The following is a 26,670-nucleotide window of genomic DNA, read 5'->3' as shown; positions in this document are numbered from 1 at the left end:
TAAAAGTTTTTCTATATATCATATAATATATAGAAAATTGCTGTAGTGAGCATTCTTTCAGTACTGATAAATTGGATCTCTTTATCCAGATTATTTAAACAAACTTTTCAGTTTGAAGTCAAAATAGTTGGCTTTAAGATGGGGAACTATCTGCTCAATCTATATTGGATTTTCAGAGTTTCAAGAACCGTGTTTACTTAATTCCCTTTTAATGCACACTTCTAACCTCTACAAATATGGATACTATAGGCCATTTATATTATTTCCTATATATCATCTTTACATTGTATATTAAAATGCTGTTATATGATTGGTTGTTCCTGCTCCAATAATTACTTCACAAGAAGCTTAATTGACTTAATGTGCATTTCATATGTTTTTCAATTGTTTGATATCAGAATAGAAGGACCTACAGATTATCTAACAGAATTGCCTGCAATACTTGGAGCTTGCTAGAAGTACATCCTACCTTAGTTTTGAATGCTGCAAATGAAGAAGGTATCACTAGGCATTCTGTCATTTCATATTGGTGAAACATGTTATTTAAAACAAGTGTTTCACAATGCAGAGTAGCATGAATAAATCATATCTCTTCATATTGCCTTGCATTTATATCATTGAAATGGTTTGTGCAACTTAATTGAAGACAATGTCTTAGAATATTGTGTGCATGTATAACCACATTCCTTTCTTTCTGGTACCTCCTTTGCCTTGCCATATAGTAAAAGTGGGGTGATGCTAGTGATTGTAACTTTAGATATGTTGTTTCTTATCCTAGACTTGCAATGCTATTGGATATATATGTCAAATAAAATTGTGGTTAAGTCTTGCTTCAAGCATATATATGGTTGCAGTTAAATTGGGCCTCTGAATGCCTCTTCTCTCTTATGTCAGTTAAGAATGGCCAAAATTATTAGTTTCACTACTAATAGTGAATCACTACTACACTACACACAATTACATTCTTGTCTGTCTGTCTATCTTATATGCCCCGCCCCCATCTCACCTAGATTTTAAAATGCATTAAAGTCACTTATCTCTGTAATTGTAAGTGATTAATTGTGTGGAACCATGCAATTTAGTAGCATATTTGTGCATGTTTTTTTTACTGCAGATCAGTATTGGGCAGTTTGTATTTGCATTCGCTATTGTAAGTACTATAGTGTAAAGTTCTCTCTTCCTGGGCAAAGTCTGTTATGCTGAATGAGGAAATGTCTTGCCATATTATCTGGGATTCTTTTTCAGCCTGCAGATTCTGAAGAAATAGATAAACTGCTCTCCAAGATGTCCCAAATAGTATATGAACTCAAATCATGCCCATTCTTGGCTTTCTAATCCTTAATTCTCCTAGATTTGGGAAGTAGTTAACACTTCTCTCTTGGAAGGATTGATGCCAACAGTCTAAAGAGGGTCTTCCTAGATCTGAGTGTTTTTGACAAGTATTGCCCTATGTCTTAGAGAAAATTATTGAGACTGTAGGTAGAACTGTGAAGCATGCTAGAGGAAAAAGGTGCTTTTTCAAGAGGCAACTGGACTTTCTAGTTTTTCTTTGAAGATTGTGCTGTCCAGACAGTTTAGAGTTAATGGGATTTGGGATAGTTAGTTAGGAATTGTGAGCTGTCCCCTTAAGGGAATGCATCATGGTAAATGTAGTTAAGGCATCCTGGGAAATGTAGTCCATGTCATGTAGTCACATCTGTAATCCGGATTGGTCACTAAATTGACCCTTGTTGGGTTGGAGGAGGCTCCCTCACTCTTGCCTGAATCCACCATACCATGCAGTCGCTTCAATCATCATGGGGTTGAGACTTTATTATCTTTCTACACCACAGTTCAGATATGCAAAGGATTGGACATCAAGAAGAACCTCGGAATAAATGTGAGTTGACAGGATGCCTGATGAACCAATAAAAAAGACTTTGTATGGATGCTTTGTGGAGTTGATCTGTCTGCTTTATGCCATCCCAACATTAATAAGCAGAACAAAGATGTTTCACTTCTCATCCAAAAAGCTTCTTCAGCTCTGACTGGATGGTGGGGAATGTGAAACGTCTTCAAAGAAAAACCCAAAAGTCCAGTTGCCTCTTGAAAAAGCACCTTTGGGACAACCATGACCTGGATGACTGAGATTCTCCATAGACATGCTAGAGGAAGTAGATTATCTAGACCCGTTCCAGTGAGGTTTAGAACTGGCCATGGGATTTTTTACGAAACATCAGTTCTCCCATGTGAAATCTGACTGAGGGTGGAATGTACCTCCTAATCCAAATATCTTCTGGACACCTGCAAGGAATGGGGATTCAAGGCACTGTTTTGCAGTGGTTCAACTCCTTCTTCAGTGAGCACTTACAGTTAGGACTGGGGGGATGGGGAGTTAAGAGATAAAATGGATACTTTCATTAAGATATTCAGTTTATTCCTTACAAATATGATACACATAAATACATTTGGGTTCTGGCCTCTCTGCCTTTGAAATACAAATGTAACATGATGCTGTTTCCTGAAAATACAGGAAACTATTACAATAGTTGACCATATCTCAGCTTCTCTATGATTTCTCTCAGAAGGTTTAGACAAAGCAATTATGGAACTTTTCAGGCAAAAAAAAAGTTGTCTGAATATCCTGTGGTTATATGATAAGGTAGTCTTTAAAGTGTACTATGAATCCTGTTTGCTAAAAGATACTGGCTGTTACCCTTCAGAATTGCTAGATTGTTTACATCACCTTATGACTTTTTGTCTGTTTCAGCTATCTTGGCAATGGTTTGAGATAAGATTGGATTCCAGCCATCATGTGACTTTTTGAAAGACTCCAGGAAATCATGCCCTAAAGACCCCTTCTTTATAATTACTAATCATAATCATTGGGGAACATGTGTTCACAGACGACATAGCTTTAAACATTTCATTTTGTATTTCAAAAGAAAGGATAATTCATTTCCTTAGGAATGGAAAATAAATACTCTAGAGCATATATGCTTATTCATACAGAAGACCTATGTCGTCACTCAGTCAACATCAACTTGATGGCATATCCAGTAATCAAACAATATATAATAACATTATACCATTGCACTGTAACTTTCCATAAAGTTGCTTCTATTCTTAACACTGTTTATCAAATCACCTTGCAATATCCATCTCCCTTTTCTCACTTTTATTTTATACTAAGACTAGGTGTTTGGATAAATTGTTTAGTTGGACTTAATGGAGATATCACTGTACTGTACGATAGGATATGATACTATAATTTTTAGATTTTCTCAGCTTGGCCAAGAACTATTTTTTGCTCATATTCATTGTTAGTGCAGTAATAAAAATACCACAATCTTTAATGATGGCAGGGTTTTTTTCTTAATGTTTTTGTTACATAATGAATATTCTTTGTCCTTCTTTTCACCCAAAGGTTATTATGATTTACTATATTCATAGGCTAGTTTGTAGCTAATTTAGCTACAACTGTGACTTACCAAGATGTCCAGACTGAATAACATAATGAAAACAACTGAAGACACTTCATGTCCCAATCTCTTTGCCTTTTGTTAGTAGTGTTTTGTTTTTGTGAGCTTCCAATAAACAATCCAAATGATGCCACTTGCCAAAAGAAGATAACTTTTTCTTTTTTTTCTTGGAAAGGAAGCCATTCATTCTTGAACACAAGCTATTGGTAAAAACTATTTTGACATAACAAAGCTATTCTTGCATTTAAAGTTATATTGTTTCACTTTTTTAATTTACTGCCTGAATGCCCAATGACTTTTTAAGGCCTATCCTTTCTGCTCTCCAAAAGGCTTTAAAGGGCTTAAATTTGTATATCAATCAATCAATTAGAATAGAGCTGGAAGGGACCTTGGAGGTTTTCTAGTCCACCCCCCCACCCCCGATAATAATAGCTTTATGTAATAATAGCAACATAACTGTATCTTCTTCCAGATCTTGTATAGCAATAACCCCAATGTATCTTCTTTATACCTGTGTAGCAAGTCACACTATAAACATGTTTGTGGTATGTTTCCTGTTTCTACAAAGAAATTATTTCCTGCCCAGAGACATGAAGAGCTCAGTGGTTAAAACAACAGCAACAATCAATTAGTGTTGATTCATGTTTTTCTTGAGAACAGCACAAGGCTACTCAATCTGAGCTTTTTTTATTCTGCCCCTCAGACCCCTTCTTTATAATTGTGCATTTTAATATGAAGAACTTTATGACACAAACATATTAGAAGATTCCAGATACTGTATTTATGCAGCCTTTGGTCCAAAACTAGTTGTTTTTTTTTTCAGTTAAACTCTGATAAATATGATAAGCACCAAAACAAAAGGCAGTATATAAACTTAGCAAACAAATTATATTATTCCTAAAGATTTACTTTTTCTGTCTAAAATCTTACATGTTAAGACTTTAAAGATATTAAGGGGTTATTACATTTAAGGCAAAAATCTTAAATTTACTTCTTTGAGAGACAGTCTTATTCAACACTGATTATCTTTGAAGAAACATGCATGGAAGTGATCTCTTAGATCCAAACATCATTTGTTTTTTACTGGAAGGAAACCCAGCTTAAATTGGTGCTTGTTTTCAGTGGATTGTGCACTGCAGCCAGAATCCCCAACCCCAGCTTTGATTTCATGGAGATTTCTATGCTGATAGACTTACCTGAAATAAAGTTGTAAAATATATACCACTCACTTGAAGTTTGTTCCAAAAGTTTTTGCTAAAGTAATCCTTATTCAAATATCTTATTGGACAGGATATCTGGCTACAGTATTCAAATTCTTATGATGTTGTTACAAAACAGCATATTCAGACGCTCGGCCATCCTTGAACACCAATGCTAATGATAGAGACCACCTTGGTGATCGCTGACTTGTGGCGGCTCATTTTAATTCATTTTTGTTTCCTAGTTCCTTGCTCCGGTATGGTGGGAATCTGTCACTTCAGAGTGCCATGAGTGTGAGATTTAACAGCAATGGAACGCAGCTGCTTGCTCTCAGGCGTAGGTTGCCACCAGTCCTTTATGACATCCATTCCCGTCTGCCTGTCTTCCAGTTTGACAACCAGGGTTATTTTAACTCTTGTACCATGAAAAGCTGCTGTTTTGCAGGAGATCGTGATCAGGTAAGGGGCATTAATTCCTAAAATCCAAGAGTTCTACAGCGAGGCATTTTAAAATATTTTAAGACTGCTTGAGAATATAATGTAGAATACTGTAAGGTTTCCTTGTCTGTAAAACAATAAATCTAGATCAATATAGATAATATTTAGTGACAAAGTTCTCACAACATGCTAAATCGTTGTGGTTAGTCATCCACATAAGTTAAATAGTTAATGATGAACATCTTAGTTTCTATGTATCACTGATTTGTTGAGTCTTTGCTTTAAAGCTGCTGCAGGTGCAGTATTTCTCCTATTTTTATCTCTTTTCTATGAATAGTTGGTGGGGAAGTGAAAAGAGCTACAGGAGTGCTATAATACACGCACGTGTGTATGTGTGTGTGTGTAATTAACATATAAATTAATATGGAAATGAGTGAGTTATTTTACTTGAGATATCTAAAAATACAATAAGATATTATATTCATTTATTTGGAATAAGTAAAAAGGAGTCCCTGCAGATTCGACTCTACTGGTCATTGCCAACTATAGGAGGTGGTGCTTATCTCTGTTTCAAGGACCATTGAGCCAGCATCATCAGAAGATGCTCCTGTGATCATGTGGCCAGCATGTCATCATGGAGTGCTGTTATCTTCCTATTGAAGTGGTACCCATTTATCTACTCACATTTACATGCTTTTTGGGCGGGAAATTCCTAGGTTGGCAGGAGCTAGGGCAAGGACAGGAGCTCACATGAGACTCAGGTCTTGACCCTGGATTGTGGCTTTCCAACTGACAAGCCCAGCATCTCAACCACTGAGCTACTGCACCACCCTTATTAATTGATAAGCAATATTCCTATATTTGTGATATTAGCTATCAATTAATATTCCATGACCTATTTTTGAATTGTGACTTAATTTCAGGTTACACCACTTAACCATTTTGTCCCAGGATTAAAAAATGTGTCTCTTTACTACTGCGAGGTAAACTGAACTACATAACATGGGTGGGAAATAGGAAGAGAAGAAAATAAATTAAAGATGTCTGCTGCTCTGAATTTGCATATTGTAGCAAGCATGAGTTGGTTGAAAAAAATGGATGTAAAACCATATTTGTTTTGTACGTGTATCACTAATTTCTTACCCTTTGTTGCTGATACGGTAAAACTTTTTCCAGATAATTTATTTTGAATTGTTATACTTTATTTCTTTAAATTTTATAGTGCATCCATATAACAAACCCGCTATCTATTTATAATTCTCCTATTTTTTTACTCTATAATTGCTTTGTTTTTTTCTTCTTGGTCAAAACATTTTGCCACCAAAGAATCAGGGAATAATAACAAGTCTCCACAGATGTATCACTCTAATATCTGACTTTATTGTCACGTAACAACCAGTTTTTAAAATCTCAGGTCACACTCTAGTGGTGGGATTCAAAATTTTTTACTACCGATTCTATGGGCGTGGCTTGGTGGGTGTGGCTTGGCTTGGTGGGCATGGCTTGGTGGGTGTGGCAGGGGAAGGATACTGTAAAATCTCATTCCCTCCCCACCCCACTAACCTGCTTTCCAGCTCCATTCTCCTTTGCAGGGCAACAAAAGAAGACCCAGCCGATCAGCTGGGACTCAGGAGGCAGAAAATAGATGGGGTGAGGCCAGTCAGAGGTGATACTTGCCGGTTCTCCAAACTACTCAAAATTTCCACTAGCGGTTCTCCAGAACTGGTCAGAACCTGCTGAATACCACCCCTGACACACTCAAATTCTCTCTCTGTCTCTCTGTGTGTGTGTGTGTGTGTGTGTGTACGTACTACTATCGCCATTTTTTTTCTGGTTGTGTGTGTGTGTGTGTGTGTGTGTGTGTGTACGTACTACTATTGCCATTGTTTTTCTTCTTCCGGTCAATCGTGTCCAATTCTCAGAGTCTGCCTCGATAAATCTCTTCCATTTTCTTGACAAGATTTTTCAGAAGTGATTTGCCAGTCACCTTCTTTCTCCGGAGATAAGGTGACTGGCCCAAGGTCACCCACTGGCTTTTTGGCTGTTTTCTTGCCATATGCAAATCAATTTAAATAATAAATTATTAAATATTAAATATCATGAAATATCTTAGAGAACTATAGTACTATTGCCTTATCATGTAATATGTGCATTCATACAATTATGAGGAAAACAATTTTTGTATTTTTCACAAGATAGTTGGTCAAAAAATCCTAAATGTTGTTGTTATTTAATTAGTAACATAATGGAATAATGATGTTTCCCTGGAAAGTATATTGTAGAGAAAAAGATTTTAAATGCATTATTCCTTATAAAATATTATGATTGATAGATAGATAGATAGATAGATAGATAGATATTATAAAATATTATTAAAGGATGATAAAATTGGTACCTCTAAAATATATAGTAAAAGACAGAAGGATAAAATTATAGGCATTTGTGGGACGTAGACATAAAACCTCACAGAGTTGCTTTTGTGGGGAAATTAGGAGGAGGAAGGTGTGTTGGATATGTTCACCACCATGAATTATTTCTGAAAACAATAAAGGTAGGAAATAAAAAAAATAGTATGGCAAGTAAAGTTTCTTGAATTATGCTGAAAAAAAATAGTGACATTGGGGATTGCCACACCCGATCTATCTCTAAGTCCCTGGTCACAAAATTGTCTGGTGGGTGACATTTTCAAGCAAAGGTTAATCTATGCTGTATATGACTGGATACTTTTATTTTGTTTTGCTTTGCTGTATCAGACTTGGGGCATATCTCAGACATTACATCACCACCCAATCCCCTTTGTTGACTTTATTCTTGAACAGGAGAACTTCAGGAATGCAGCAGTCATTGGGAGCATTCCCAGTAGAAATTCCTGAATGCTGAAAAGCCATTTAAGATGGATGCCTGTTTCTACATTCCTTTTCCACAGGGGCCCTAGAAATAGTTGTGTCTAAAAGAACATGTCTTAGCATTTTGATACCTAAAAATAATCTATGTTGTGTCTAATTAAGATTGTGTGTATATGTGGTTCCCCCCATTTCCTTCCATATTAATATTGTATTGAAAAATGCTGAAATTTCTTTGTGTTGTCAGTGGAGGGCAGCAATGGACTATTAGTACACATTGGAAAGATAGATCAGTAATCTACAATTAATATTTTATTTAATGAAAAAATGTAGTGCCTATAATGAACAGTTATGTATAATAATGTATGGTTGTTATTATTTCTAATATTGATGAACTTTATAAGGTTGAAATAGTTTCCTAAGGGTCCTAGGACTTATTAAGTAATTTTATTTATTTATTTAGAAATTATTAAGTACGAATATTGTTAGCCCTGGTTCTTTAGAGGGAAGAAAAATAATGAAAATATTATTTCTTATCATTTAGACATATCACTAAATACATGAATTAAAACTGAGAAGCTGGTTAAAGGGAAAACTGTTGCAAGATTATTGAAAGTCCATGCAAATGCCCATGTTGAGGACACTTTGCTCATTATTGTGCTGGTTGAGTTAGAAATTGCAAAGATTTAAGGGTACTTAATAATAGAGATGGCAGCCTGTACTTCAGTGATTAAAAAACCCTTCAGTGGTTATAAAACTATTGCATACTAGAAAATCTAAACAGAGGTCTGAACTGAATAGATAATTTGACTTGTTAAGCCACTATTTTACTTTGCTTTTAGCTTTCATTTAGCTTAGCTGTCAGTCTTGGATGCACTATAGCTCTGATATGCACATTCTTCAAGCAGAGGTCCCATATTTTAAAGGTGCCATGTGTTCATTTGTTACCTTGTTTAATCTATCCTTGACCAGGTCACAGGACCTGAACTGTCTATTTTCTTGTAAGCTGGCCAGCAGGAACTCTTAAATAGGAACTGCTAAAAATGGTTCCTGTTTTGGATGCAGATTTACCTAATTCCTGACTTCCTTAGTCTGCTGCTTCTGTTATTTTTGGCATAACTTCTGGATGCAAAGTCTAAATCTGTTAGTTACCTCATTCAGGCCAGCGAGTCAGCTCTGTGCATAGTTGGAATTTTTAACATTTGTAATATCTGTTCTCCCTGCCTATCAAAGCTCAGGAGGAAAAAAAAAGTCTTCTAAACCAGCTCTAGTGTCCTAAAAAGATTATACTTTTTGACATAGCTCAGATTTTTATGTACATTGACGTTCTTCCTGGTGAATGGAAGATCTATCTCTGCAGGTTGGAGCTCAAGGTTAATATACTGAAACTTCCTTTGAATTTTGAACTGAAACGGTGTAATTGTATGATCTTTAATGTAGTGATATATAAATACCTTTTGTTATAAGGAAATAGAGAGATTGATCGCACAAGAATGTATTGTTGAAGGTACATGCTTTGCCTCCCAATGTAGAAGGGCTTATCTCTGAACAAATATCAAATATAGTCCAAGACTTTGGTAAATCTTGAATTCTTGTAAGATACATGCCAGTGTTGTAGCATTCGTCCTCATAATGTGAGCAGCTATATTGGACAGAAGTTAGAATTAGAAGTGTTGTCCTTATTTTACTTGCCAGAATGGTATGATTGAGCTTGTTGCAACTCCTGGTTTGCCTGTGGGAAACAAAGACATTCCTGATGTTTTATGTGTTACAGCAAACTTGATTTTTAGTTTAGCTGCTGATGTTGCTAGGACGAATGAAGATGGATAAAAATAGGCTAAATACAAAAGCTCATAGCAAATTACAAATTGCTATGAATCTGGTTTAGCATGACATGTGCAGTACAGTTTATTTATACATATTTCAGTTTTTCAGTTTTGGAGGAAAGGATGGTATTAGGACATTTGGTATTTCTCTCTCTCTCTCTCTCTCTCTCTCTCTCTCTCTCCCCCTCCCTCCCTCCCTCCCTCCCTCCCTCCTCCCCCCTGTGTGTGAGTGTGTATTAACACTAACAATACCCATAAACTTTCTTTTAAAAATGATTGCAAAACGGTAGGATCTTTCATTAAGAAAGACTCAACATGAATAGAAATTGGGGGGGGTGACTAGAAAAAAGGTAGTTGTCTATAGAATTTTTCATTAACTTTTATAATTAAATATATTTCAACGTTTTTACTTTTTGTCCCTCATCCCAAGAACTATGTTAAGAATCTTAACTTTAGTATGGCAGACTTTGATTACTTTGGAGTCTTATAGAAGATCCCCCATTCTGGGCTAATTTTCACAGAAAAAGAAATCAGAAAAATCGTGGCCACAGAAAAATAGATTTTTTTGTTGTTGCTTGTAGTGAGGAGCATGGTTCTATTCTGCATTCCATTAAAATTAAGGAAATAGAAAAATGACAGGAGGCTGAATTTTTCCTCAAGATAAAATGTAGAAAAATACTGTTATATAAGATCACACTACTGTAACTATTTCTCCCCATATTCCAGTTTGCATTAGATGCTAGTATGAAGTTACTTTGGGGACAGAGGTGGGAGGGAGCCACAAGGTATCCCATGCATCTGCCTAGGATGGCTCACTCTAAACACTTGAGACATGTTTATTGTTCTGGGATTGATGTTTCATGCCGCAGTTATTAACCACGCCTGGAAATTTCTTCCATCTAAGGCAAATTTCTGAATCAGCAGCTGGTTGTCTAGAAGCCAATTCTTCCCTCCATCCCCAGCTTGTTCCCCCCCCCCCCCCCACAGCTAATCATTGATGAAGAATGATTGCTTGCTTAAGAATTTTGCTCAGAAACAATTTTGGGATATTTTTAATCAGTCCAATGCTTGAATTCACAACTTTACACATATGCTGAGGGTAGCAGAAAAGAGATTACTTATCTCACATTGCTAAAATAGGCATACTTTTGAACTTTGGTTGTTCCGAAAAGGTACAACTGGAATAGTGATTATTGGTTGTAGATAACATGTGATCTGTTTGTTTTATCAGCTTCTCTTGCTACTCATTTTTCTTCAGGCACAATTCCAAATGCTATCTCTCCCTGGAGAATCTGCCTGGATTTGAGTACCCTTGGGAGACGTTAATTTCTGTTACACTATAATTAGTGGCATGTTTGTAAAACTTTGGGAAAGAGTCTTCATGATAGGTGTCCTCAGTATACCTTGATAGGTGCCCTCAGTATACCTAAGTCAGTATTTCTCAACATTAGCAACTTACAGATATGTGGACTTCAACTCTCAAAATTCCCTAGTTAACAGGAGTGTCAAATTCGTGTCCTCACGTCATCGTCATGTGATGTAAGATGACTTTTTCCTCCTTCGCTAAACCGGGGATGGGCTTAGCCACCGTCTGACCATCCAGCCCACGAGCCGCGAGTTTGAAATCCCTGCTAACTAGCATGCTGGTTGGGGAATTCTGGGAGCTGAAGTCCACATGTCTTAAAATTACCGAATCTGAGAAACTCTGGTCTAGCTATAGTTCACTCTCTACTACCAGTTTCTGTGCATTATTGCAAAAAGATATCACCTTGGCGGCATTTCTCCAAGTTACTTTAGTGCTATTTATCCAATATACCTTTTACATAGTTTTTCTAATACTTCTAAAAATGTTCCACTTACAAGAAAATCTAAAGTTCTACTTGAAAGAGTATAATCAGTTTAATAAATCTAATAAAAGTGGGAACAGACTTGGCTTTAAATTTTGACAAGGTCTGGGGTAAAAACTATTTTTTCAGAGAGGAATAGCATATGGAATAAAGTAACTCTATATTAAACTACTGTTTAATACTGTTAATCTTCTGTTGAAGCAGTAAGTATCTAATACATTAGCAGCTTCACAGTTCTGCAATGTTTGCAAATTCTTCATCTGTAAGTGCAATTGTGCATTTCTTTCCTTTTTTTCCTGTTAAGTAGACCAGTAATTTAGTTTAAAGAAATTATCGGTATCAAGGACCTGATAAATTTTTATTCAGAGAATGTACTGAATGAAATAATTTGGGAGGGAACTCTGCATAAGATTTAAAGACATCCTAATCCTGCATTGGTTTTATGACATCAGTACTACTTTTATACTTTGTAAGATTTATAAGCTATTCAAAAATATATAAAAATTGTTGGGCATGGCAGGGAAAAGATAGTGTAAAATCTCCAGTCAGAGGTGGTATTTGCTGGTTGTCTAACTACTCAAAATTTCTGATACTGGTTCTCCAGAAGTGGTCAGAACCTGCTGAATACCACCTCTATCAGATCATTAGACCACCTAACACAGTAATCAGTCTAACTGTAGTTGAAAATTGTAGGCACTGTTCTTAACTTTGCCCTCAAACATGGAATCTTCTTAAGACAAATGTTTATTCTGTCACTGAGCTATGGAACTTCCTGGGAATTCCTTTAAAAATGAGGCAATAGAATTTTATAAATTTAACCTGTAGCATATGAAAAGTTCTTGTATAAGTAAAGTATGGTAAAAAGTACCCAAAATAGAATAAATATATTTAGGGGACATTCTCATAATTTCAGTGGCACTTCTAGATCAATGTGTATATGTAGAATTGTAATCTTTTTGTAGGTAACTAATCTTTATATTTTCAGCATTTAATCTGTCATAATCTTAATATTACCCGTGTTTCCCCAAAAATAAGACCACATCTTATTTTCTTTTGGGCCCCAAAATAAGCATTAGGTCTTATTTTATGGGGTGACTTATTTTTTCTCCATATATGGGAGGCCCACTTCTGCTTGCTCATAGCGGGGCAGGAGGTCACGTGGTGTGCCAGTACCGCCGCCATGAGGTAGGAGGAGTGGAGCTGCCCCAAGCACCCACACCAGTTTGCCTCAGGGCCTCCGCAGCCAGGACATCCACGCCTCAACACCTGCCTCACCTTGCAGCCACGGCTCTGGCGCACCACTCAGTCTCCTCCATTGTGGCCACAATTTTCGAGGAAACAGGGTACATTGACTAAAGCACAGAACATGCATTAGCCATGTTATGTAATTAAATTATATTATTCTTTTGTATGTACTAAATAGTCTTTTTCTTGTAACGTATAATGTTTTGGTTTCTAATAGTACATTCTTTCGGGGTCTGATGACTTCAATTTATACATGTGGAGAATTCCTCCAGATCCTGAAGCTGGTGAGTATATGGAATCTACTAAACGTATTCCCAATAAAAATGTAAGGAATGTTGTATTTTGGAATTAATGTATAACATGGAAGATTGATAAGAAAATTATCCATTGAGGTGGTCATGGAAATAATTTCTTAATCTAAAATGCAATAACACGGAAAGAGTTCCTTTAAAAGTCATATGGACTATTTTACTTTCGGTGGTAAACCTTAGTAAATACCATTTCACTTCTGCATATCTACGATCTGCAGTTTGTTTGGACTTCTTTTCATTCTAGCAAGTTCTTAATCTACAGTTAAGCCAAATGGGTTGTACCATTTGATATTCTTTTTGTACTCTGAGGAAGCAACGTGACTAATAATATCCAGGATAGTTTTGAGATAAAAATCCAGCACTCCCCTGGGTGATTGAAGCTTTATGTTTTCCTTTGATCAGACTAATCAAATAATATTATATGTCATACTTAACCACAAATGATCTGTATTTGTGGCAGCAACATTTAAAAAAAGCCTTGAAATTGTTGTAATTGTAATTGTTTTATGGTCAAGAACTTCTGACATTTTCTTTTGCTAACTATTTGCATAAATATAAATTTAGAAGGATATATAATATATCTCATACTACTGAAGATTTTGATCAGGTGACCTATATGTTCTAATGCAGACTATTGCTGGAATCCTTCGGAGCCTTTGTTTCCCCTTCTTGTAGTTCTTTTATTGAAAGAAGATTAATATGATTCCTCAGAACCACAGAGGATCTTTCCATAGAGTATTGTTTGTGTAATGCAGGATGCATTGCTATCTTAATACCTACTTGGTGCATTTGTATTTCTTCAGATTTTCTTTTGTGTTGCTGTTTCCATACCTTTTGCTTGCTGATGTTCCATACTTAGGAAAACAATCCCGGACGTTTTTTTGAAGTCTGCCTTGTAAATTTAAGTTTCAAACTCTGTTCAAAAGTCTTCTCAGTTTCAACTTCTTAATTTGAAGCATAGCAGAAATATGCTATGCCCTATTGTGGCCATATAATTATTAAACCAACCAACATTCTGGAACTTGTTTTAATTTCTTTCTGCAGTATTTTTCTTCTCTTCCCTTAGCCCCGCTCATTTAGGCAGAAACAGCAAAGGTTCAAGTTTAGGTTTTTGTGCAGTTTTCACATGATTCCAAAATGTCTGTTACGTGCTTCAAACAATTTATTATGATGGCTCTCAGGGTCCCAAATTGTTACGAGCCCTGTTTGCTTTTAATGCATAGTATCAAAATGCAGTGTTTTGATGTTCAGAACTTTTCTGATTGCTCATCTTGTTTGTGTGAAAACTATGCTATAAACTAGGAAGACATTTATCCTTTTTGCAAATACAGGTAGTCCTTGACTTACAACAGTTCATTTAGTGACCATTCAAAGTTACAAGAGCATTGAAAAAAAGTGACTTATGACTGTTTTTCACAATCTTAGCAGCATTCCCATGATCATGTGATCAAAATTCAGATGCTTGGAAACTGGTTCATATTTATGACACCTTTTGTGACCTTCCGATAAGCAAAGTCAATGGGGAAGCCAGATTCACTTAACAACTGAGTCACTAACTTATCAACTGCAGTGATTCATTTAACAATGAGTCAAGAAAGGTTGTAAAATGGGGCAATACTCATTTAACAGATATCTTACTTAACAAACAACAGAAATTTTGGGCTCAATTGTGGTCATAAGTCGAGGACTATGTGTAATAAGTTGAAAATGAGTTGTTCATTCTTAGCTGAACTTTGCATCGTGTTCTTTATTTTAAAAAACCTGTTGTTCAATTGTAAAGGCGATATACATAGTTATAGAATGTATTTTTCCACAGATTTAGGTCAAGAAATCACACAATTGTATTAAAAGCAAAAGTCTTGTGTCTTTAGACTAAAAATGGCATATACATGGAGGCTGAGTTTCTCTAATGGAAAATATATCCATAGATTCTCCTCTTGCTTATTATTCCTTAATAGAGAGCTCTCCATGTTGATACTCACCAGTGACAAAAAAACAAAGACAGGATTTGCACAATCACTATCAATAATAACTATAATGAAGGAATGATAGTTGAATAGTAGGAGGGAGTATTATGTACTGTACGTTCACCACTTGAAAAATAATAAAGGCAGGATAAAAAAATATTTTAAAAATTTAGAATATACAAAAGTACAAAGTAGTCTCATTAAAACCTGGGGAGCATTAACTTTTAAGGGAATAATGGAATACCAGAAAAGTAACTGCTGAACAATAAAAAGAATAGATACATTAGATCCTATAAAACCTATAAAACCTACTAATTAATTAAATCCTGTAAGATTAAGTAATGTACAATATAAAAACCAGAGAGTGTCAAGAGCCAGGGAAATCAGGATATTCAGGTAGTTCAAATGAGTGTGAGCTTAAGCTCTATATAAGAATCTGAACTACTACTGTAACGGTCAAAGGAAATTAGAAGGAGTTAAGAATAGAAAGGAATTGAAGGTGGGCTGGACTTAAATCTCTTGTGGGCACACAGGGACTCATGACTGATGACAGTCATGACCCCTCCCTTCAGGCTCAGCCCAGTCATCTCTTACAAAGAGGCCAGTCAACACAGTGGGGAAGGAATAAGTCCCCAGTCAAGGAGTAGTCCTATTCCTTATTACCAAATCCTTATTCACTCATTATTTGCACTTCCTGCTTATTTCTCGACTTCAACAGTATCTTTTTCTGGAACCATGTTCTCAACAACAAGAGGGGAGGGCTAGTATGCTTAATTCATCCCCCCCTCCTATGACAACAGCATGTACTTCTAGTACTCTGTTCTCAGCATCAAAAGCAGGGCGGGGCTCTTTGGCTCTTCCCTATCTGGCAGTGACTTTTTGTTTGTCTGCCTCTCTCTGTCTTTGTCTAGAACAATCTTTGCATGCTGTGCAGCGTTAGCTTAGACTATAACAGCTTTTATTTTACGTATAGAATAAAATGAGCTGTTCAAATAGGTAAACATGACCCTTGTCAAAGGTTGCTGTCATTATGCATTTATGCAATTGAACAAATTACACGTATATCTGCTGTCTCATTTCTCTTGACTAAACTGCTGAAATAAATATGGTGTTGGTTCTGAATATTTCCAAAGGATAATATGGAGGAACTGAGGTAGAATGTGGCTTGAAAAAATGTAAATCTTGTCATTTGCCATGACATACCATTGGGAGAGGAATTAACTCATGATGATGTTATGGCACCAGTCACGTTCAAGGTTATCACATCTGGTAGTGCCTGCTTTTATTAAGGGGGCATATTTCACTGGCAGTACAAGCCAATTGATATAAAGTCACCCAATTCTGCCTTTTTTATTTCCCAGGTGGAATTGGCAGAGTGGTTAATGGGGCCTTTATGGTGCTGAAAGGTCACCGTTCAATTGTGAACCAAGTCCGATTTAACCCTCACACGTATATGATCTGCTCTTCTGGTGTGGAAAAAATTATAAAGGTGAGTTGCTGGTAGTTTGCATTTTCTCCATGGTCGTGATTTGTTGTTGTTGTTGTTGTTGTTTTAATTGGATAAGCTTTAAATAGCAGGAGAGACATGCTATGGGACCTGTCTACAAAAGAATGTTATCTGGTGAATCCCAGAAAAAGAGTGGTTTCTTCCATGGCATCCACCCTGTTGAATATCATCCCCCTGGACCTTACATTGAGCCTGACTCTCTCAGCATTTAGAAAGGCCCTGAAGACAGAGCTCTGCTGCCATGCCTGGGGATTAAGCAATGGTCCATAAGTCTACGTTGAGCTGATGTAGGATGAGTTCTGCTGCCAATTCCAATTTTCTGTTTGTTTGTTTTTATTGATTGTGGGTAGTTTTTTATGTTGCAATATTGGTTTCTAATTTGTTTTTATATGCTACCCTGTTTCTCCAACAATACGGCCTCCCCCAATAGGAAGTCTCAGCATGTTTTATAGGCATGAAATGAAATTAAGCCCCTCCCCCCAAATTAAGGCCTATATTAAAACATGCGAAATGGGGGGGAAATGGCGGGGGGGGGCTTGCCATTAGGAAGTACTTTTGTTGCACACCTGGATATGGTGCTGCCTGCGTTGACCCTGATACAAAGTGCCCCACCAACACCGAGGTCTACATCCAAGCCGTCGCCGCCCGCCCTAAGATGCAAGGGGGGGAATTAAGTCACCCCTGAAAAGATGGCCTAGCCGTTTTTTCGGGGCTCAAAAAAAAAAAGACCCGGCCTTATTATATGAGAAACACGGTAGTTTTAGATGTAAGCTGTCCAAAGTTGCTTAGATAAGACAGAGGCCATACAAATCAAATGAATAATTAATAAAAATAATAATGGTAATTGTTTTGTTTTTATACTTGGTAGGTTTTTAGTATTTCTATACATTGCTTTAGCTATTAAAAAGAGGGCATAACAGATTCTAAACAAATAAACATGTTTTGATCTTTTCAAATATAAGTGATCCATAATAGGTGAAACTGCTCATGATATCTCTAAATGTTTATTGTTCAACAGTAAATTACATTTCTCCCTACTGTATATATTTAGTAAAAAGCTACGAAAAGGTCAATACATGAAATGTGAATAGCTCAGATGAGTTTGAGAGGTTGCTTATGCAAAAAGGTGATTTTATCTCTAGCCATAAGGAGCTTTTAATGTTGCCTAAATGGGAGTGAATAAGCTATAAATAAATCCAGAGAAGATGGAGGTCCTATTGGTAAGGAAAAGAAAATGGATTGGTGACTTATGAGTTGGATAGGTTTGCACTCCCCCTGAAAGAGCAGATCCTCTTGGATCCTTAATGGTCACTAGGTCCACAACTAACAGCAGTGATCTATAATAAGCTTTGCACAATTATATAACTAGAGCATATCAACATTAATCTAATGATGGTTATCCAAGTGTTAATACATCCTATTCTATCTTGACTGCTGTAACATCTTTTTCATGTGACTATCCTTGAAAACTGTCAAGAATTTGCAACTATTGAAAAATGTGCAATCATCACAATTGCTAATGCTATACTGGTGCGAAATGCAGGGATTAAATAATGCCTGTACCCAAAGGTCTGGCTGTTGGCAAATTTCTGCTCAGCACAGTTTTAAAATTTTATGCTGATCTTTTAAATAGCTTAGGAGCTGAGCTGACTTTCTAAAAGACTGTCTCACTCTCCTTCTATGAACCAGCCCCGTTATTTAGTCCAGCAGGAGAGTCCCTTTTTAAGATAAAGCCATTGCCAGCGGCTCATCTACCAAGTACAGAAGCACAGCTTCTCCTAATGTGCTTCTCAGGCTATGGGATGTGCTCTTCAAAGAGGTGTAGTTGACTATCATCCTCCAAGTATTTAAAAAAAAAGGAAAGTACATTTCTTTCACTAAGATAGTAATCACTAATTTATTTTTAATTTTACTGGTTTTATCATAAGCATTCTAATTGTATTCTAACTGTAAGCTGCCTTCCATGTTTATATGACTAAAAACATGAATTATAAAACAAATACTGCAAACTATCTGAACTAACAGAATAGAATAACTGTCACTTTGAATGTACTCTATTTGACATATATTAAAATAAAATTTCATTGCATACAGCTCTCAAAATATCACTAAACTAAATTAACTTTGTCATATTTTCTGTGTTTGGAACAAGTCAGTACTGTACAGTATTGGTTCTACAGGCTTTTCTTTAGCTTCCTCCAAGGTGTCTGGAATCAGTCTCATTTTGACAAATCCAAGTCATATGTCATAGGTATTTTGAGAATGAGTCATCCAGTGAACTTCAGGGTAGGCAGGCCTACCTATATACATCCAGCACTCAAACTGTCATGATTTATGCTGAGTTGAGGAAAGACAGCCTTATATTCCTGTCTAAATTCTGTCAAGCAAATTTTTCGACTAAGATCCACATGAATTAATTTCAATTAATTTCTGTTTCCTAATTTCCAGACAAGTTTCAGTGTTTCAAAACTCTATTCAGAGCCCATTTTACTGAGATCATTTTGGCTTAAACTGAAGTCAATTACAAACTCTAGTTTGTCTGATTGTTTCTTCTATCTTATTATTGCTTTCTTACTCATACTTGCATATTTTATAACAATTTTTGGGCGGAATATGGATTCTTGAAGAAAGTATATTGCACACCATTTTATTTTCCAGAATAATTATATTTCTATCAATTTTTGTCAAAGGAAAAATGTGACCTTAAAGCCTCTTGAATACTGGATATTTTTCATTGGGATGATTCATTTTGGAATCTTTTTTCATGAATGTACTTGGTGTAATACAGGAGTTCTAATGTGAGGTCCATGGATAGGTTTTGGGGGATCCATGGAATCCCTTAAATGGAAAAAAGATTGCAACTTTGTTTTCACTAACTTCTGACTAAAGTTTAGCTTTTCATTCAATAACACATACTAGCAAAAAAGTAATTTATGGATTCTAGACTCTAAAAATGTTTGAGGATTTCAACTAATCACACTGCTTAAATTATTATACCTTTAAAAGTATATTGCCTTGTATTGATTTAATTGATTAATAAAAAGCATAAATTACTATATTACATATTTGTTATTTGAGGAGAGGAGAGGAGTGGAGAGGATAGAGGATAGAATAGAATAGAAACTATTGCGCAAGTGTGATTAGACACACAAGGAATTTGTCTCTGGTGCAGAAGTTCTCAGTGTACATGCAGGGCAACAGAATAATAATAATCAGAATAATAATAATCAGAATAATAATAATCAGAATAATGCCAATAAGAAGGGAGAGTAAAGAAGATAATTAGGATAAATGATAATACTATAGCCATACTATATGGGTAAATACACATTAACATTAGATAGTACTGTGAGAATTAGATGTTCAGCAGATTGATGGTGCAAGGGAAAAAACTGTCCTGTGTCTAGTTTGTTTGGCATGCATTGCCCTGTAACGTCATTCCAAGAGGAAGATTTGAAACAGTTTATGTCCACAATGTGAGAGGCCTGTAGTTATGTCCACGATGTGAGGGGCCTGTAGTTGTCTTCTGACCCACTCAATATATAGGTCTTCCATGGAAGGAGGCTGGTTGCAATTGTTCTTTCTGCAGTCTTAACTATCTGTTGGAGTCTGTACCAAACCAGACAGTTATAGAAGTACAAATGACAGACTCAATAATTCCTCTATAAAACTATCAACAGCTCATGGGGCAGTATGAACTTCCTGTGTTGACACAGGAAGAACATTCTTTGTTTTGCCTTTTTAATGATGGTTCTAATATTAAGCCCTAGGAATTATAGAACCCAAAAATTTGAAGGGCTCTACTGCTATTTTATGTCTGAGCACAATTGGTTTCTGGGTAAAATTATATATAATTTATGCATTTAAATCCATTTTTTCTCAGAAGGAGTCAATAGGTCTCACCAGATCCTTATGTCAGGTTTCCTAGTGATGAAATCCATTTAAAAAGAAAAGAACGAAGTCCATCTTCAAAAGAGACTTTTTTCCCCTTCCCCCCATGACTGCCACAGAGAAAGTAAGAAAAAGGATATATACTAAAATGGCTACACCTATGTCAATTTCGGGCTTGACACCTTACCCTTTTGTCCATGTTACAAAACGGTAAAAACTAGTGCTCAAAAAACATCTTCTACTGTTTTTGTTGCAGCCTTTCACTATTTGGGGGTTGTTTTCAATCTGCTAGATAATTACTTTGAAAAGGGAATTTCTTTAGGTTCCCAGCATGTATCTAATGAAACATAACTATGTTACTGATTTATAAACCAATTAACCATGTGAAAGAAATACTATAATAATAGAAACTTTATTATTATCATCACTTTGAAGACAAAAATAGCTCAACTATTAGCACTTCTCAAATTTCTATACCAATCTAGTCTAACACAGAAAAGTGTGGCATATTCTTTTATAACTTCTCCGTTACCTAAGGTCCAAAGATGAGACCTTTCTACCACCTTTTGGATTTTTTTTTTAATGTTACATATATATTCCACTCCTTATCTTTTACTTTTCCAGTGAGCATTGTAATATTATGCAGATCAAGGAGTAAGACATATTAAAGAAATTAAAGACTGAAATAAGGGAAAAATATAGCTAAATCTAATTTATACCAAGACTTTTCACAATTGTAGTAATTTCTCCCTCAGCAAATCTATCTAGTGCTTATGTTTCATTTTAGACAGCATATTAATGTAGGTTTGTTTCAATCTAATGTGAAAGAAAACAAAGTTAAATTTGTGCCCCATTTGACTTTGAATAATAAATTTGGTTTGACTTGATGGAAGGATTTGTTTTAAAACAAAAATTGTCAGTGAAAGGCAATATTTTCAAAAGAGCTTTGAAACAAAATGGAGTGTGCAGCAAACAGCAGAGAAGAACATAGAGAACTTTTCTTGCAGACCAATATTGCTGAGAAATTTCATCTATTAAGATGGTTAAGTTTGAAAAGGTTGACAGCAGGAGGGCAGTGTTGAACTGAATATTGATGTCAATGGTAACTTGTCAGTTGCATAGAAGAAAAAAAGACTAAAGTATTGCTAATGTATATTTTAATGAGAATCAAAATACTCACAGACCTTTGTTTCTATGGAGATAACTATAGAGATAGGCTATCTATCTCTGCTTTAGAGTAGCAGATTATCTAGCGTATACCGCATTAGTTCTAACTATAAATACTTGCAGCTTACAGCTTCTAGCATGTAAAAGTAATTTGATGATTTCATTCATAATGGAGATGCTGTTAGACTTTATTTCTGATTAACAATCTCAAAACCTAAGTTCTACACCAAATGTAACTTAGTAATTCTAAGTAATATATTTATTGTACAAAATTCTACTTCCTGAGTTAAGATTTTAAAGAGAGTTTTGTGAGTTTCAATTAGATTACTGTGACAAAATAAAATGTAAGAAAGAATCTAAAGTTATAAAATAAAGGTTTTATTTTATAATAGCCATGAAAGTAATAGTTGCACAGTTACCATAGTAAAATTTCTCCTCCTTGAAGCTGAAGAAGTGCCCAATACATTTCTCAACTAATAATATTTTTTTCATTTTTCATCTTGTAAAATAGGAATGTCTACAATTGCTAAATGAAATATTATATGTAATCTCATAAAGCATAGTGGCATATTTCTTCATCCAAGTAATGCTAGTTTCCTGGGAAACCAGTATCTTGGTTTGTGCCTAGATTTTTTACACAGAAGACAGCTAGGCATTTTTAGCCATCCCTTCTGTACTCTTCCTTTCCCCACCCCCACGCTGCCCCACCAGTAGACACTTATTGCATAAAAATAGAGCACTGCAGTCTGGGCATTTTTATGAGTTGTGAATCCTCCAGTTCAGGTGGGGGGGAAAATCTTTTATTCTGAATGCACTTATAGAATGGAATTAAAATAAGTGTTCTTCTAAGGCTCCCCACATCAGTACTACTTCTCTAAAATCGGTATGATATTTAAGTTGCTTATAAGCTACTTATTTAATTTTTTTAAGGTCTTGACCTTATGTGTGGTAAGGGCATCAAGTGATTTTTTTTTCTATTTGTTTATAGATTTGGAGCCCTTATCGACAACCTGGTGGTACGGGAGATCTTGATGGTAAAATTGAAGATGATTCACGTTGTCTCTATACACACGAGGAGTACATTAATCTTGTATTAAATAGTGGCAGTGGCCTGTCCCATGATTATGCCAATCAGTCAGTCCAAGAGGACCCACGAATGATGGCCTTCTTTGACTCCTTGGTCCGCCGAGAAATTGAGGGGTGGAGTTCTGACTCTGACAGTGATCTCAGTGAAAGTACTATCCTGCAGCTCCATGCTGGAGTAAGTGAGCGCTCTGGCTATAGTGAATCTGAGTCCTCCACTTCTCTACGTCACTCCCCACCTCATATGATAGAAGAATCCGACGAACCTGCCTATAGCTTGGGAACTTTGAGATCCACTGAATCTCCATCACCCAGAGAAGCTACAGCTTCTCGCCAGCAACGGTTATCTGCACTTAGGAGATATCAAGACAAACGCCTCCTAGCCCTTTCCAATGAATCTGATTCTGATGAAAACACCTGTGAGACCGAGCTGGATGCTGATCTTTTCCCAAGACCAAGGTCGCCTAGTCCTGAAGAGAATGACTCAAGCAGCTCCAGCAGTAGCAGCAGCAGCACAGAAGATGATGACGAATTGAACGAGAGACGTGCCTTAACCAGGCAGCGCAATGCTCAGAGACGAAGACAAAGACAAAAGCCACAAAAGGAAGAAAGGTCTAATGCAAATGCAGGAAACACAAGTACTTATATAGGTGAAGACCTTTATGATTATCCCCAAATCAAAGTGGATGATCTCTCTGCTTCTCCAGCTTCATCGCCTGAAAGAAGTGCCGGAAACCCAGAGGTCCGTAAAGAGAAGATTTTTCCTTGCTCTGAGAGTGAATCAGTAGACAGGAAGCTCTACAAAGCTTTTCGTTGGCTTCATTACATGTCTTATGCAACTAATAAAGATGGTGAATCTTCATGTGGAGGTGGAGAAAGTGAAGGAAGACCAGGAACTAGCAGAAAAGCTCTTAGCAGTCAAGATTCTTCTGCTGCTGAAAGCTATAACAAAGACATTTTCAAGGATTGTAACACAGCAGAAACTTCTAGAAATGTTCAAGAACACGAATGTGATAATCAACGACCGGTAGAAAACCAGGAAACCCTAGCCCAGGCTACTGGGAGTGGTGGATCTATAGAGCATCCTTTTGAAGCTAAGAAGCTCAACGGAAAAGCCATTTGCAAAGAAAGAGTTAGTTGCATTGAGGAGTCATGCAATCAACCTTCAGGCTTTGTGGAACAGAAAAATAGCCAGAATTGTCAAACAACATCCAGCCACAACCCACTGGCTGTTTCTAAGGATTCATTTTCTACTCCTGCCAATGGTAACACATCTGGAAATTTATCTAGAAACCAAACAGATGACAATGAGGATAGGAACACTGACAATTCCTGTACAAACTACAGTAATGGCCATATACACTCACATTCTCCTTACCTTAATAATGGACAGAATTGTGGAGAGCAGGAGGTTCTGGGTCAAGGAAGACAATTACACTTAAATGTTGATAAAGGCAGCAGCTTTGTGCAGACATGCACATCATTGCACAAGGAATGCTGCCTGTCTGCAACAGACTCTTCCAGTCACAGCATGAGCATGAAAGAAGAGGTTGCTGAATTGCATCCTGCAGACAGTGATGGCTCACAAAACCATGGGCGACAGAAAAGGCACAGAGCAGAGTTTGAAGACACAGATTCTGAGAGGTCTTCCTCAGAAAAGAAGTTGAAAACACACACAGTCTGGTTCTGAAATGTTGCATTTCCAACTCTTCATTCCATTCTTCAGTGGGTCTGTTATAAATTGACAAGGGGCTATGTTGTATAAAAAATCTAATCAACTTCTTTAAAATAAGACTGAGTATAGTGTACCCTTACAAGGTTTTGCTCAAGTAAACACTGATTCAGACAGTTGACTTTTTCTTGTGTGATGTGTGGTGTTTGTTCAGCCAGCTACTTAAAGTAGCTATTGTACATTTTATTCTAAAAATATAATTCTTAGAGTGTTAATACTGTGGAGTTTTTTCAGTCTGAGTTCAATGATAGGCAAACGACATCCTACAAATGATGCTTTTTGGAGCATGGTTTCTGTTTGAGAAAACAGACAAACTTGGATGCAGCCTTTAAAACCTCTCATGCTTCTGAAATATTAAAAGAGTTTAGTTTGGAAGCAACCTCATGGTTTATGTATGTGAAGTAACATCAACAGCTGTTATGAACTTGTAATCCATTACTCATATATGAGGTTTTGTTTGAACTAGAGACTGTTAAGGTAGAATCCATAATGATCTTTCTTTTTTTTCTCTCTCAAACTAACTTTCTCCCATTATATAATAACCACAGTAACCATGTTGAATGGATTGGGAAGTAAATTCACTTCCAGTTGAAGTATGATCCAGAAGGAGCCATTGCAATTTTTGACTTCCCCAGATTACAAAATTACAAAATAATTACAAAATAGCTTTTATCTCTGTGACATTAACAGCAGAGCCTAGAGAAGTTGGTTAGTCATTTCAGAGGAGGAGAAAGATGCATATTGGTGTACCTAACAGACTTTGAATTGATTCTTGAAATTTGGGGGTTTTTTTCCTTCATTTTTTAAAAAGATGAACTGGTCTTATTCAGAACAGTTGCCTGACTTCAGACACCCTTGTTTTGCAGTCTTGCACTATATTACAAACAGTGCAGATTGATGTATGGTTTCAAATTAAACAAATATTTTTGTCTGTATGGGCTATCTTTGTGTTTTATAGTAAACTTAGAGTGGATATATTTTTATAATAGTTGTATATTGAAGGGAAAGAGGTCTAGTAAATTCTTCTGGGACACCAATTAAATCATTTTCTTTTGTCAGTCGGGTTTACATGTTACTTGCCTACTTAATTATGCCGGCTGATACAATCATAATGAGATGAGTGGAAGACAGTTGTGTATTTCCCAAGTTACTGTTGGGATGTGCAATTCACTTACGGAAGGGTACCAGCCTCTTCTGTCTGAAATTTGCTCTTTCCAAAGTAGGTATTCACCCTGTTACACACTTGCTGTTTGCAAAAGATAGAAAGGTGGGAATAATTTCAGCATGAATCCTATTTCCAAATGCCCCATATTTATGCATCTATTGCATTTATTTTTTGTTCATATCTTTGAATATATTCCACCATTTTGGAAAAGATACCTGTTTCATTTTATTAAGGCACCCATGAGCCGATCAACTGATTCAGAACTATTAGTCATGTCTTTATTTCCACACACACACCACTCAAAAAAAGCAAAACCATCACCCACTCTTACTCATCTTTACTTCTTGCAAGTCCTACCAGTTCACCTCAATTTACTTGCATGGAGGCCTGTGTAGAATTGCAAGGCCCAGAAAGATATACAGGAAATATAGTGTTCTGCTAGATTATGCCAGACTAAGGCAACCACTGACTGAAGTGAAAATAACAACTAACTAATGTTCTTATTCACAAAGATTGGAGGTAGCCAAATTTTGGGAACACAAGCATATGTTGAATTTGGAAAGCATTTTGTGAACGCTCTCCCAAAATAATAACAAAACTATACTATACTATACCTATACTAAAAAAAAAAAAACTTCCCTGTGATGAACAGAGCAGCCATAATACATACATTATTAAATATAAATTTAATAACTTTATTTGCTTACGAGAAAACAACAGATTAAACTGATCCCAGCCAGCCTATCTAAAAGGCTCTCTTACTAATTCAGCTTGCTTTTTCTTTTCTTTTGGTACAGTAGTCATACTTACAAATGAAATATGGCATCCAGGCATTCATCATTTCCACCTTTTCAAAGCCTGCCTATAGGCCCTATGGAGTAGGCGTGGGAAGGAGAAACAGAAGCATTCTTGGAAATAAAGCTAATGTTCTCTGGCTGACACTTTGAATTACCACATGCTCTTTTCAATTTATTTTGTAATAAAATAT

The 26,670-nt window shown here is 36.2% G+C and overlaps 1 protein-coding gene and 1 long non-coding RNA gene across 3 annotated transcripts in view; one reads left to right on the top strand and one right to left on the bottom strand.

The window, feature by feature from the left end:
- The window catches only part of DCAF5 (DDB1 and CUL4 associated factor 5), a 40,036-nt gene extending 15,398 nt beyond the window's left edge, over window positions 1–24,638 (top strand). Inside the window, exons 6-9 of the mRNA XM_026671126.2 lie at window positions 4,906–5,119; window positions 13,077–13,143; window positions 16,499–16,626; window positions 22,691–24,638. Coding sequence (XP_026526911.1) covers window positions 4,906–5,119; window positions 13,077–13,143; window positions 16,499–16,626; window positions 22,691–24,475 — 2,194 coding nt within the window. The 3' untranslated portion in view covers window positions 24,476–24,638. The remainder of the gene's footprint in view (window positions 1–4,905; window positions 5,120–13,076; window positions 13,144–16,498; window positions 16,627–22,690) is intronic.
- Window positions 4,917–26,670, bottom strand: part of LOC148133377 (uncharacterized) — a 42,324-nt gene continuing 20,570 nt past the window's right edge. The window contains exon 4 of one of the 2 annotated variants that reach the window (XR_015746704.1): window positions 4,917–5,225. This is a non-coding gene — a long non-coding RNA (uncharacterized LOC148133377). Of the gene's footprint in view, window positions 5,226–9,395; window positions 9,674–26,670 lie in introns of those variants that run through there. The other variant, XR_015746706.1, reaches the window with a different exon arrangement.

This window comes from Notechis scutatus, chromosome 1 (assembly GCF_049901735.1).
Source record: "Notechis scutatus isolate UNSWTSFEM ecotype Mainland chromosome 1, rNotScu1.2, whole genome shotgun sequence".
Classification (NCBI taxonomy): domain Eukaryota; kingdom Metazoa; phylum Chordata; class Lepidosauria; order Squamata; family Elapidae; genus Notechis; species Notechis scutatus.
This window is presented reverse-complemented; position numbering and strand designations above follow the sequence as displayed.